This window comes from Mustela nivalis, assembly GCF_964662115.1.
Source record: "Mustela nivalis genome assembly, chromosome: 12".
Lineage (NCBI taxonomy): Eukaryota > Metazoa > Chordata > Mammalia > Carnivora > Mustelidae > Mustela > Mustela nivalis.
The window spans coordinates 6,122,267-6,135,780 of record NC_139031.1 but is presented as its reverse complement, the minus strand read 5'-3'; the positions used below and the strand labels follow the sequence as shown (position 1 = coordinate 6,135,780).

General features: G+C 58.8%; 2 protein-coding genes across 2 annotated transcripts in view; both read left to right on the top strand.

Annotated features, from left to right (window-relative positions):
- Positions 1-8,017, top strand: part of LOC309845472 (SCO-spondin-like) — a 53,277-nt gene extending 45,260 nt beyond the window's left edge. Inside the window, exons 86-103 of the mRNA XM_082693505.1 lie at positions 265-438; positions 1,032-1,162; positions 1,392-1,516; positions 1,720-1,766; positions 2,042-2,320; positions 2,462-2,620; positions 2,796-2,912; positions 3,394-3,532; positions 3,663-3,880; positions 4,017-4,144; positions 4,246-4,388; positions 4,501-4,547; positions 5,323-5,540; positions 5,842-5,937; positions 6,068-6,128; positions 6,421-6,551; positions 7,124-7,274; positions 7,854-8,017. Of these exons, the coding sequence (XP_082549631.1) occupies positions 265-438; positions 1,032-1,162; positions 1,392-1,516; positions 1,720-1,766; positions 2,042-2,320; positions 2,462-2,620; positions 2,796-2,912; positions 3,394-3,532; positions 3,663-3,880; positions 4,017-4,144; positions 4,246-4,388; positions 4,501-4,547; positions 5,323-5,540; positions 5,842-5,937; positions 6,068-6,128; positions 6,421-6,551; positions 7,124-7,274; positions 7,854-7,876 (2,387 nt within the window). The 3' untranslated portion in view covers positions 7,877-8,017. The remainder of the gene's footprint in view (positions 1-264; positions 439-1,031; positions 1,163-1,391; positions 1,517-1,719; positions 1,767-2,041; positions 2,321-2,461; positions 2,621-2,795; positions 2,913-3,393; positions 3,533-3,662; positions 3,881-4,016; positions 4,145-4,245; positions 4,389-4,500; positions 4,548-5,322; positions 5,541-5,841; positions 5,938-6,067; positions 6,129-6,420; positions 6,552-7,123; positions 7,275-7,853) is intronic.
- Positions 8,018-9,784: 1,767 nt separating this feature from the next.
- Positions 9,785-13,514, top strand: part of ZNF862 (zinc finger protein 862) — a 33,970-nt gene continuing 30,240 nt past the window's right edge. Inside the window, exon 1 of the mRNA XM_082693586.1 lies at positions 9,785-11,016. The gene's annotated coding sequence lies outside the window, so the exon portion shown is untranslated. The remainder of the gene's footprint in view (positions 11,017-13,514) is intronic.

Genomic DNA, 13,514 nt, shown 5'->3' with positions numbered 1-13,514 from the left:
CCCCCCGCAAACACGGAGCTATCTCCCCAGTGCTTTGTCTAGCTCTTTCCTCTTCTCACCATCTCTCCCTCTGAGCTCACTGGGATGTGCCCCTGGGTGACAGGGCACACAGCGGACTAGGACTTGTCTGAATTCCTGGCTCCCTTTTGCCCTTTTCCTGTGCAGGGTGTTGGCTGGGACGGGGATGAGAGTGGAGTGGAGGGGAGGGGAGGGAGGGGAGAGGCTGGAGGAGCCTGGCCAGCACCCCCCCACCTTGGTCCCTAGAGGAATGCGTCTGGAGCAGCTGGAGCAGCTGGACGCGGTGCTCGTGCCAGGTGCTGGTCCAGCAGCGCTACCGGCACCAGGGTCCGGCGCCTAGAGCGGGCCGGGCCGGGGAGGGCTCTGCCTGCACACGACTGGACGGCCACTTTCGGCCCTGCCCCACTGCCAACTGCTCAGGTGAGGCCCCCCGGGAGCGAGAAGCCAGACAGCTGAGCCCTGGCAGGGCCTCCTGGCTCCTCTCCATGCCCCCAGGCCCTCAGAGCAGGTGTCCTTGCTCGCCCAGACCCCTGCCCTCCGCAGCCCAGTTACTCGGCCGCCTCCCCCTCCGCTCCTCTTGCGTCCCGCTGCTCCTCTCCCCGCCTGGCTCTGCTGTGATTTCCCCCACTTGGGAGCTGCAGGCTTTGTCCCCTTGGACCTGCACCCTGGGGCACAGACCTGCCCACGTCCTGTGGTAGCCACCCTCCTGCCTCCCATCCGCCCACCCCGGGAGCGTCTGGCCGGCCCCTTGCTCCCCGAAGGCCCCATCCTCCACGCAGCCACCTGGCTCTCAGAGCCCCAACCATCATGACCCTCCCTAGAGGCCACCCTGGGGGCCGAGTGGGCGCTTGATGGGGTGACACCAGACAGTCCTTAGGGCAGTACAGCGGCAGGCTTGCGCTCCTACAGGGAGACCCCCAGGGGGCTCCGAGGGGATCGTGTACTCTGTGCTCCGGGCGTGGGCGGTGGATGGTGTCTCCAGACGGCCCCCCATCAGCTCTGTTCCCCGACAGGAGACAGCTGCACCCCTCCCTTTGAGTTCCAGGCCTGTGGCTCCCCCTGCACCGGGCTCTGCACCACACATCTGAGCCATCGGCTCTGCCAGGACCTACCGCCCTGCCAGCCTGGCTGCTACTGCCCTGAGGTGAGGGGTGGAGCTGGGGGGCACCCCAGGAGAAGGGGGGGCCTGCCGCACTCCATCCCCTCTGCATGATGCCTCTGAGGAGTCCCTCCCTTCTGCCTCGTGGCCACGTGCCCACCCATTTGCCGGCAAATCATCGCGTGCACCAGCCGTGAGCAGACACGGTATGGCGCTAGGGGAGGTAGAGATGGCTGCCACGCAGCCCCATCGCAGTGTCCCCTTCTGCTGTCAGGGGCTGCTGGAGCAGGACGGGGGCTGCATTCCCCCAGAGCAGTGTAGCTGCCTGCACCTCGCAGGGGAAGGAGCCAGGCTGACCCTGGCCCCTGGGGACCGCCTGCGCCTGGGCTGCAAGGAGTGGTGAGCGAGGGGGGCAGGGAGGCGGCTTCAGAGGGCTGGGGCCAGGGAATGGAGGCCAGCAGGAGGCCCCACAGGGAAATCCCCCAGGGCCCAGGTCCAACCCTAATCTCATCGGGCTCGGGTCACCTCCCACCAGCCCCCCCCCCCCCTGCTCTGGGCTGAGTCTTGCATCGCCAGTCTTACCCTGAGCTCCCTTCCCGCAGTGAGTGCCAGCGCGGGGAGCTGCAGTGCACCAGCCAGGGCTGTCACGGTAACGCTCGCTGCACTTGGGAGACCAGCTGTCCCCAGTTGCTGGGACTGGCAGGGGGTTCCCGAGTCTGGAAATCTAAGTACTAGGACCTGGACAGTCCCAGGCAAACCAGGACTGTGGGCCCCCCAACCTAGCTCTGCAACCTGCTACAGCCTTTCCCATTTCCAGCCCTCCCTGTTCATAACTCGGCTCCTCCCTTCCCATCCACTGGGGTCTGGGGTCTGTGGTCTGGGGTCGGGTCCCTGGGAACCGTGCCCACTCGCTGCCCTTCCTAGGTCTTCTGCCTCTGAGTGGGTGGTCCGAGTGGTCACCCTGTGGGCCCTGCCTGCCTGCTGGCCTGCTGGCCCCTGCCTCCAGGACTGCCCTAGAGGAGCGCTGGTCTCAGCACCCAGCTGGTCCCTCCCCGACCTTGGCCCCCTGGCTGGCTTCGGAGCAGCACCGCCATCGCCTGTGTCTGGACCCTGAGACAGGGAGGCCATGGGCTGGGGACCCAGAGCTCTGCACCGCACCACTCAGCCAGCAACGCCTCTGCCCGGACCCTAGGGCCTGCCATGGTAATGAGGAGCGGCAAAGACCAACAGGGCAGGAGGGAGCCTGAAATGAGAGTAGGGCTGGGCCATGCTGTTTATTGGGCTGGAAGCAAGAGGCAGAGGGCAGGTGGGCACTGGGTTCTGACTTCCATTTTATCTCCCCAGACTTATGCCAGTGGAGTCCTTGGGAGCCCTGGAGTGCCTGCCAGGTGCCCTGCAGTGGGGGATTCCGACTGCGCTGGAGAGAGGCAGGGGGCCCCCCTAGAGGGGGCTGCCGGGGGCCATGGGCTCAGACTGAGAGCTGCAACGTGGGGCCCTGCCCAGGTAACCCCCGTGACGGCATCTGGGGGAGGGGCTGGGGGCTGTGCGGTATAAGATAGCTTCGCGAGGGCCGGGGCAGTGCTGCCTCTGCTCCTGGAGGCATGCGGGGGAGGGCAAGGGGCTGTCCTGGGGCCTGAGCATTGGCCCCCAACACAGACATTTACCTTCTGGCCCTCAGGGGAGAGCTGCGAAGCCCGGGACACCGTGCCCACCCTTGACTGTGCCAACCGGTGTCCCAGAAGCTGTGCTGACCTCTGGGACCGCGTGCAGTGTCTGCAGGGACCGTGCCGCCCAGGTAGCCAGGCCGTGCTAGCAACCCAGCCTGGGGCCCCTAGGGCCCCTGACCAGGGCAGCCCGCTTTGCTGCCTTCCTGCAGCCAGAGAGCAGGAGACCTGTGGGCGGGTGTGCTCATATACCGGATCGTGGGTTATAGGGCAGGAGAGTGGATCCTTGGGTCGCTTTCAGCAAGTGAGTCAGGCTCTCGCATGGAGCGAGCCTCAGCCAAGCCGGGCTGTGTCCATGAGGACACTCTCAGACAGCCTCAGGGCTTCCTGGGGTAGTGCCCACACAGGGAGGGCTAGAGCAACCCCTTCCTGTGCTCCCGCAGTGGAAACAGTGTGAAGAACAGGTCAAGTGGGGACTGGGAGTGGGGGAGGGTGCTCCAGCATCAGTCTGACGCTTTGGACTCCCAACTGGCTGCCGGAGGGAACCAGGGATCCTTCGTGTGCCTGCTGGAGCCGGGTTGTGCTTGTCTTCCCCACCCCACCCCACCCCAGGCTGCCGCTGCCCTCCTGGCCAGCTGATCCAGGATGGGCTCTGCGTGCCCATCTCCTCCTGCCGCTGTGGCCTTCCCAGCCCCAATGCCTCATGGGTGGTGGCCCCCGGCGAGGTGGCACAGCTGGGTTGCAATAACTGGTATGGTTGCCTGCTGGTGGCTGGGGGGGGGGGCGTGCTAGGGAGCTGCGGGTGGGAGGCTTGGGGCAGGTCAGGGTTATGGGCATTCCTGGGAAACAAAGACTCTGTTTTCCTTGACTCCTGTCCACAGCACCTGTCTCAATGGGTCCCTGATATGCCCACACCGCGAGTGCCCAGTCCTTGGGCCATGGTCATCCTGGAGCAGCTGCTCTGCTCCCTGCGGTGGGGGCACCATGGAGCGGCATAGGAGCTGCGAGGAGGGACCTGCGGGGGGGCCATGCGAGGCCCAGGACACAGAGCAAAGGCGGGGATGTAACCTGGAGCCCTGCCCTGGTGAGCGCCTGGATGGTGGGTACCTGCCCTTCCCTCTGGGATGGCTGAGCTAGGCCCCCTGGTCCCGTCTGGCGCTAGCCAGGGCAGGGGGCCAGTGGTGAGGCAGTCCCTTCCCCAGGACTCCATCCCACTGTCTGTGCTCCCCCCACAGACTGCCCACCTGGCCAGGTGCTCAGAGCCTGTGCCACCACGTGCCCGCGCCTCTGCTCGCATCTGCAACCTGGTGCCCCCTGCGTGCGGGAACCCTGCCAGCTGGGCTGCGGCTGCCCTGGACAGCAGGTACGTCTGGGTGCCATGTCCCCAGTCCTGTCGTGCGGAGCCAGCAGGTGGGGGAGGAGGAGAAGTGGGTCTGAGTCTAACTGCAGCCTGCGCTGCCTCAGCTGTTGCACAACGGCACATGTGTGCCGCCCGCCGCGTGCCCCTGCACCCAGATGTCTCTGCCGTGGGGCCAGACCTTGCCCCTTGAGGAGCAGGCCCGGGAGCTTCCCCCAGGGACTGTGCTGGCCTGGAACTGCACCCGCTGGTGAGGGCAAGGGGGGACGAGGGTGGGGAGGGGTGGAGGGCAGGGCTGCTGAGAACAGGGGGTGGGAAGCAGGACCTGGGAGGTATCCAAACCCAAGCTTCCGTCTTCCCAGTATCTGCCGAGATGGAGCCTTCAACTGCTCTCCAGCTGACTGTCACGGTGAGATGTGGCTGTCCAGGCCCCTGCCGTCCTTCCAAAGCCAGGGGTGGGTGGTTGCCCTGCTGAGGGCAGAGGCAATGCTGGCTCTTTCAAGAAGCCCCTTCCCTGTTCTGTCCACACGGTGTGGGAGGCATTCCTGTGCGAGCCCAGAGCAGGGCTGTGAGCAATGCAGGAGGCGGAGGCTTCCTTTCCTGCAGAGGTAGCAAAGGTTGAGACGGTGAGCTAAAATAGGACTCTTGCCTGGCAGTCCCCATTGCGCCAGTCCCCTTGGGGTCTGCCCTGTGCTGTTTTGCCCCCATCTGGTCACAATCAACAGGCTTTGCTAAGGGCTCATCTGAGCCCAGCCTTGTCCCAGTGCGCTCTGTGTGGTTTCAGAGACACACAGGAAAGGTGAGCCTTGAGCACTCAAGCCTGGCTGCTGAGGGCAGACTCACCCGCCAGAACAGAGACAAGAGACTGTTTCTGGCCCGCTGACAAGCAGGCTGCACCCACAGGATGGGGACTCGGTGCCCAAAGAAGAGAGGTCAAGGTGGGCAGGACTAGTCAGGGATGGCTTCCTGGAGAAGGCAGGATGCGGGTTAGGCCCTGCTGGTATTTGAAAAGGCAGATAAGGGCAGTGTGTGGAGGCCTGGAAGTGCAGAGGCTGCTGGAGCCGAGTGGGCAGCACTAGAGGAGGGAGGAGGGGCTCTAGGGGTGCCTGGTGTGTGGGGGGGAGAATCAAGCCTGGACCCAGGGCTGACCTGAGTGGTGGGGTGGGTGGGGTCTTCCCTGGCAGAGTGTCCTTCTGGAGAAATGTGGCAGCAGGTGCCTCCTGGGGAGCTGGGGCCATGTGAACGGACGTGCCAGGAGCCCAATGTCACAGAGACTTGGGGCACCTGCCGCATGGGGCAGGCCCCGGGGTGCGTGTGCCGGCACGGGCACTTGCGTAGCCACGCGGGCCACTGCGTGCCCCCGGACCGCTGCGAGTGCTGGCGCCATGGGCATCCCCACCCGGTGAGACACCACAGCCCCCTTGTGCCATCCAGCCCTCCCCCACCCAGGCCTCGCTCCTGTCCGAGGGCTCCTCCCCCTACATCAGACCCTGCAGCAGCCGGCTGCTGGGCCATTGGCCACGGACCATCCCGCTGGGGCAGTCAGTCTCTGGGCTCCATCGGCCCACCTCCCTCCTGAAACTCCTGTTGCTGACTCCCGTCTCTGGCAGCTGGCTTCAGGGAGGGGGGAGTAGTGTAGAAAAGTCTCACCAGCAGAGAGATGGAGCTGAAGATGGAGAGGAGGCTCTCCTCCGTCTCCGCAGCCTGGATCCGAATGGCAGGAAGCCTGTGAGAGCTGCCGCTGCCTCCACGGGAGGAGTGTCTGCACCCAGCACTGCCCCCCCCTCACCTGTGCCCAGGTACCCACCAGCAGCCCGCTGCCTTCGCAGAGCGGCTCCCTGGGTTCCTTCCTGGGTCGCTCCCAGAGGCGGGTCTTAGGGGGTCCTGGGGCCATCCTCCTGAGGGGGCTGGGGACCACTCCCTCTGCAGGGTGAGGTGACCGTGCAGGAACCAGGGAGCTGCTGTCCCACTTGCCGCCAAGAGACTCTGGGTATGCGGGGGACCTGGGGTACTTCCCGCGGTGCCTCTCCCTGCTCTGGGCCCTTCTCCCAAACTTCCCCCATGCCCACCCTAGGAGGCCTGCCTTCCTCAGTGCTGCCTGCCATGGGGATCTGCGGAGCGGAGACCCCCAGGGCTGCCTCATGGTCCCTCGCCACCCCTGCCCCAACAGCCACAGATGGCCCTCAGGCCACATGCTCTGTCCCCTTCACACACAGTCCCCTCTGTTGGCCTTCACTCTGTGCCCTGCCCCCACCTCCTGCACTCCCTCCCTGCCCCCACAGAGGAGCAGTCAGCCTCCTGCAGGCATCTCACCGAGCTGCGCAACCTCACCAAGGGCCCCTGCCACCTGGACCAGGTAGAAGTGAGCTACTGCAGTGGGCACTGCCCGTCCAGCACCAACGTCATGCCTGAGGTGCGCCCCTGAGGGCCTCCCACGGTGGGCCTTGGCCTGGGCAAATCCAGGGGACAGCAGGGACCCGGTCAATCTCAAGAGGATGCGGTCAGAGCCATGGCTGAGTTCACCACCATGGTGGCCTCCACCTGCTGCTTGGCCCTGTGACCCTCCCCTGGGGTTGGGCTCCCCCCTCCCCCACTGCAGGGCTCCATCCCTGCCAGGGGCCTCTTCTCCTGCTGTGGGCCCACCAGGACACGAACAGGAAAGGCATACATTAGGAGCTAAGTTAGGCTCTGAAATCACAGCCCAGCCAGACCGGGGACACACAGCCTCCTCCCAGACATTCCTGGCAAGGCGTTATGAGCACGTCCCAGAAGACCACAAGACGGACAGAGCTTTGCCCTGCACTTGCTCTCCTCTGACCCAAAAGGCCCACCCCTGCACCTCCCCGACTTGGCTGCCCTTCTGGGCGCGGAGTGCTGGGATCTCGCCCGCCCGCTGGGAAAGGCCGCAAGAGGGAAGGCGGGTGTTTTGGGCAAACGAGTTTGGCCCCCACCTAGCTCAGCCACGCCCCCCCCCCCCTCCCGCAGGAGCCGTACCTGCTGAGCCAGTGCGGATGCTGCAGCTACAGCTTGGACCCGGAGAGCCCCGTGCGGGTCCTGACCCTGCGCTGTCCCGGCGGCCGCACGGAGCCCGTGGTGCTGCCCGCCATCCGCAGCTGCCAGTGCAGCGCCTGCCTCGGTGGGTCTGGGCGGGGCCCGGCTGGGGCGGGGCCTAGGGGGTGCTCCTGGGGGCGGGGACGGGGCGGGGCTTCCGAAGGGCGACCCGTTACCCAGCTTGCAGGCCACCCTGGGATTCCTCCTTCTTGACCCTTCTGACGCGCTTCCTTCCCCTTCTCGGCTCTCTCGCTGGGTTCTTCTGCAATCGTACGCATGCTTGGGGGTTTGGAGTCCATCAGGGCGGCCTCTTAGCAGCCCGTCTCTTCCTTCCATGCCGAGCGTCGGTGACCTCGGTCTCACCGCCTGGCTGACATGGTGCACAGGCTTGTTGGGAGGGTTTGGTGAGAGCGCAGGTGTGAGAGGTGCCTGGTTCTCGTTAGGTGCCCGAGGCCGCACTGGGCCCGGTGCGAGAAACAGGTGCAGGGCCAGTGATACGGCCGCGGGGGAGGGCAGAGCAAGAGCTGGCCTTTCTCCGGCCTTCGTCCGTGCGGGTCTTCTTCTCCTGCCAGTTTGCGCCCCTGCCTCCCTCTTGCCGCCTCCCTTCAGGACCTCCTAACCACTGTCTCCTTGCTAGTGCCTGTCCCCCTCATCTGTCCTCCAGGAGGGGATTTCTCAAAGCACTGAGGATTCCGCGGTTCAAGGCCGCCTCCACCCTTCATGCCATCACAGGGCTCAGAGGCACTGAATTCCTCCCCCTCTTGTACCGACCCTCCCACTCCTTGCCCTGGTACCAGCATTTTCCAAATAAAGTGACATTGGCAGCAAGTCTGTGTGTAGAGTCTGCTTCTGGGGACAGGGGGAGGGGGGGATAGGGGGGCAGGGTGCGTCTGAGCCCTGTTCTCCACCAGCCTGAGGACTGTCTTCAGGAGGCTTGTTACTCTGCCTGCTGGTGAACTTGGGTGAGTCACTTCCCATGCATATCCTCTGTTCGCACATCAGCAGGTTGCACACAAAGTCTGAAGTTCTCTGGTGCATGGCTTCATCGGACCAGTTCTGCCCCACTCTCTCCTGCGTCCAACTGCCATTCCCCTCATCCAGAGAGGAGTTCAGCTTGTGGGGCCATAGTTTTTGTTGCAGACACTATGTCCGTGTGGATGATGCATTCAGTTCTCACCCCCTTACGTCCACTGACCTTCCCCTTCACTCCACAACTCTGCCCTTTTCAAACGCTTCCACATATTTACTTACGGATCGGGACTTCCTGTCCTTCCAGCCTGTTTGCTCGGGCACCCCACACTGTCCTTTATTCCAAATTCACTGAGCCCACCAGGGCCTCACTTTTGAGTAGCTCCCTCCTGTCTCCCCTTAGGAGTCATGGTCTGCGTGGTGATTCTCAGCATCCACTGCTCATTGGAACCACCAGAGTGGCTTTTGAAACCCTGCCAAGGCCCAGACCCCATCCTGAACCCATTAAATCAGATTCTTTGGAAACCTCGTGGGTAATTCCACATGCCCCTAACTGGAACTGAGAACCACTTTTCTATCATTATGAATCACTCCAGGGAAAGTCCCATTAAATCCCTGTTTTCTAACCCCATTCATACTCCCCTGGCAACATTCCAACCCAGATATCTGCCCAAGTTTCTGCTTCTAGACAGAATTTTGCAGATAGACTGTTCTTACCTTGTATTTGTGATCACAAACCTCAAACAGGCCTTTAATTCAACTTGGCCATTCTACCTCTTCTGTTGCCCCATAAACTCTGTTTGCTGTTCTCTGCAATGACAATGCATGCCTTCTCTTTCCCACCTCCCCTCTGTTTTCATGAGATGACCTTGTCCCACAGAGATGTCATCAGATGGGAAAATCTATAGCAAATCTACGAACCAAACCGACAACCACTCTGTCTTCTCTTTCTTCCCTTGTGATGTCATCTAGAAGTATCCCTACTCCTGGAAAAGCCCTTGGTACTGTGGTCCTGGATCCTCTTGGTCTTGGGTCCTTGCATCCCAACCCCACCCCGCCAACCACCGGGCTTAACCATCAGTTCCCTTCCCATCAACAGCAGAAAGAGGATCTCGTGTCTCACATCTTAGTCTCCTCTTTCGATCCATTTCCCTCCAGATACTGCCCCATCTTTCTGTACCTTTCATGCAGAAACTCATTTTCCAGCCCGAGCTGTCTCAACCACCTCACCTCCAATGTTTAAATCCCAAAGCAAGAATTTATTATAAGGAGACAGGGATAACTCAGGGCAGAAATGCAGCTCTCCAAGGTATGTACACAGATGGATAGCTATGGCTGCGCTGGGAGCTAGAGATCTCACCTTTCTAGAAAAGGTATTCTCCTTGACCCCTGCCGAGTTTAGCACTATTCAACCCTGGCTGGAAAAGCAGAATTCCATAATGTAATGGAAAATGGTTACTCAGACCTGCTCAGGGTTGGTAATCCAAATATGCAACGATCAGTGGGGCAATAAAGTATTATAAAAAATTAAAATATAAACTATATTTGCTTGATTTTTTATTTAAGCTCCTCGAAGGCAAAGTTTTGTTTCATTCAGCTTTGCATTCCCAAACCTTGCACAGTGCCTGGCATGTGGTAGGCAAGCAATGATGTTTTTTGAATGAATATTTAAGGAAAAAAAAAATAAAGCATCTCACTCCTATGTTAAATAAAATCTGAAACCTTCAAGGCTGACACTGGCCCTAAAAGTGCGAGGAAACAGACGCAAGTTCAGGCACTGTCATTGCCCAGGGTGGACGGTGTGCCCTCCGGGCCGGGTCTGGGAGAGCGTGGCGCGGGAGCTACCTGAGAACTGCGCTGGAGCCAGGTGGGAAGAGCAGAGAGCGAGCTGCTCGGCGTCCAATCAGGGCCTCGCGTTTCGGGAGCCAATAGCGGTTTGAGAGCCGCTTAACCGGGCCGGACTACGCTTCCCGTGATGCCCCGCCGCCTGCGCCCGGCGGCTGCCGTAAAGCGGTTCGCTCCGTACGGCGCTAGTCCCCGCCGCTCGCCTCCCTGGGCCCCGGGAGCTTTACCGCTCCCCCGACGTGGAAGATCCCTTGCCCGGCCGTGCGCGCTCTCCGTCCGGGGGCCCCGGTCCCCAAGGTGGTCGCGACGGCGGCATTCACAGGCCTGGCCGCGGGGGAAGGGGGCGGACTGGAGGCAGTGGCGGGGTCAGCACCGGCCAGCGCAAGCGGGGCCCTGGAGCCCAGGGAGTCGGGGAAGGGAGGCCTGGAAGGGCCCTGGGGCCGCCCTCTCCCCTCCGGTAGATGCCTGACCTGGGCTCCCGCGAGACGGGCGGTGCGGGCGGAGTCCCCCGCAGATGAGCCAGCTCTGCAGGGAAGCACTCGCCCGCTCGCCCGCCGCCTCTTCCTCCGCACCCGGACGGCCTTTTCCCCACGGGTGCCGCACGGAGGACCGACCGCGCTGGCTCCGAGCCCCGAGCGGCCTCCTTGGCCCCCTCCCTCTCCCGCTGGCCGAGCTGCCCTCTGCCCAGGGCCCGCTCGGTTGATGCGGGGGTGGGTGACCCGCGCAGTGTAAAGGGGCTTCCTGTTTTCCCACTCCTCCGTCGGGACTTTGGAAGAGGCCCTGCGTGTTTTAAGGCTGGTTAAGACGTAGCGGAAGCCAAGGGGCAGGGATTAGCCCTGACTGCATGGATCCCCCTAACCAGGAAATGCCCAAGAAGAAAAAGAGAAGGCATCTGGCATATTTCCGGCCCACTTAAAGTTGCTAGCCTACCTCCTCCTTGTAGCATCGCCCGGAAGCATCTTCCATAAACGTCCTTCAGGCTTGGGGCAGGAGGCTGTGAGTTGGAACAAAAGGTGGGAGAAAGTGCTTGACGGTAGAGTTAAGTGGGTTTGACAGGACTGCTAGAGCTCCGAGGCAGTGTCAAAAGACCCCTTGGTTGTAGGCATTTGACTGGGAGACAGTGGCAGCCTTTTGGGACTAAGATCTTTCTGGATGTCCTTTGCTGCCTGTTGCCAGTTCTTGAGGATTGCTTCTTTGGCAGGGAGGGAATTCCTTCCACATTATTTTCAAGTGTGTATTGAGTCTCTCTTTTAAAAAGAAAAAAAAAAAAAAGGTTGATAAATACGTGATCAGTGGTTTACCGTGAGGAAGGTGGCAGGATACAGGATGAACATGAAGTGACCACATTTCCCAAGGAGTTCTCCCCCAGATTTGACTTCAGGAACTAGGACAAGCCTGGAAGGATCGTCCCATAGACAAAAGAGAGAAAGGATAATAAGGTTATTTTCACGCTGTAGCTTCTCCTGAAAAGGCTGGGAAGGACTGAGTTAACAAAAGAAGTTGCTCTTTGCTTAAGCCTCTCTTCCAGACTCCCTCCCCTTACAAGCGGCAGTGATGCATTTAACAGTTGAAACAAAGTAAACAGTCTAAGACAAATAAAGCTCAATGGAAACTAAGTAAAGAAAGATCGAAGGTGAACTCTGCCAGCCTCCTGTTAAGCACTATAGGGGATATCAAAGAACTAAAGGAAATGGCTCTTACTCTCAGGTAATATCCCCTGATGAGTTCCAGTTAATCCTAGTTTGGGGAGCAAAATGTAATTTCAATTGGCATTGAAGATTGGAATTAGTAACTTGAGGTTGATGTCAAGCTGTTCCATTTAGTTGTAGGCTTTCTTAGCTTTTGTTACCACATTTTATTTTATTTTTTGTTTTTGAGAGAGAGCAAGCGGGAAAGGGGCAAAGGCAGAGGGAGAGAGAGAATCTTAAACAGGCTTCATGGAAAAAAAAAAAAAAAAGAAAGAAAAAAAAAAAACAGGCTTCATGGGCAGAGCCTGATGCAGGGCTCGACCTCAGGACCCTGAGATCATGACCTGAGCTGAAATCAAGAGTCGGTCGCTTAACTGACTGAGCCACCCAGGTTCCCCTAGGCTTTCTTGACTTTTAATGGGAGAAGAGAGAAATGCAAACATCTGGAAGGTAGGGGAGAGATTTCATGTCCTGTTTAGGCCCAACTGCTAATTGAAAACACGGGACTGGAACTTTTCACTCTTGATTCTAATCTTGTTTGCAAGGTGTCTCAAAAAATGCTCACCCTTCCCAAGTGCATCAGTTTTCTAACCTGGGAAATTAGAAGGTTATCCAAAGATGAAATAAAGTGATTGAAAAACTAAGTGGCAGGTTAGATATCTTGCAAATGAGTGGCAACAACTAGGTTGGATGGAATGTCTTATTCTAAGACATTCTTATTCTAAGAATAGGACTTATTCTAAGTCCCATTGTGAGGATATATGTCCATGTTTGGCTCCAGCCTGGAAGACTGGGGCTCCACTGGAGGTAGTAGCTTGGTCTATTATTAGTATCTTCCTTTGTTGCTGTTTTGTGATATTAACTAAAAGCAGTCTTGACCTAGGACTGGGTGTGGAGTATATTGCTTGCCATTGGCAGAATAGTGGTTAGAAGTCCAAAGATTTGCCCCCATTACTCTATCCCATCATCCTGCTTTATTTTCTTGCCAGCCCTTACTACTATATAAAATTCTCACATTTATGTATTCACATTATGCTGACTTTACTGTTTGCTGTATCCCCAGCTGGGACAGTGGAGCTGCATCTGGCATTTCATAAGTTCTCGGTATTTTTGGAATGAATGACTCAAAATAGCATCATTCCAGGAGCCCTTCTGCTTACAGGGTGTGATGCTCTGAAGAACACCACAGTCTGACACCTCCTGTACCCTCTGGGAGACATTTGATTTTGGGGCTGCCAAATGGGAGTATTTATTGTGTATATATTTACTACCTCAGCATTTCTGGTTCCTACTCCCTCTGTGTTTTCCATCCAAGTGCTCATTCGGATCTCATTTTTCTCTGGACCCAGTTCTATCATTGCACTGTGTCACTGATGCCTGTCACCTCATGTCATTGATGCCTGTCACCTCCTGCTAGATTTTAATCTCCTTTAAAATAGTGGTTTTGTTTTCCATGTCTTAGGATCACTGTGCACCAAGCACATACAAAACAAACAATAAATGTATATTGAATGAAATAATTAAGTGCCTGTGAAAAACTTACTGCATAGTGTGTGTGTGTGTGTGTGTGTGTGTGTGTGTGTGTTGGGGGAGTGGGTGATGGTGAAGGAATTTTATAAAATAAGCCAATCAGCATAGGCTTCCTGAGTACCTCCAGCTCCATGAGGGATGCAAAGTCTTCCTTGCTCAGGGGAAGGAGAAATGCTAAGAGTAGGTGGTTAGGAAATTCCTCCCGAAAGAGACAGAATGTGAATAGGAACCTGATGGGCGGGTAGACTAAGTAGGTAGGAGGAAATAGGCAGAGTCGGGGAATCTAAAGGTTG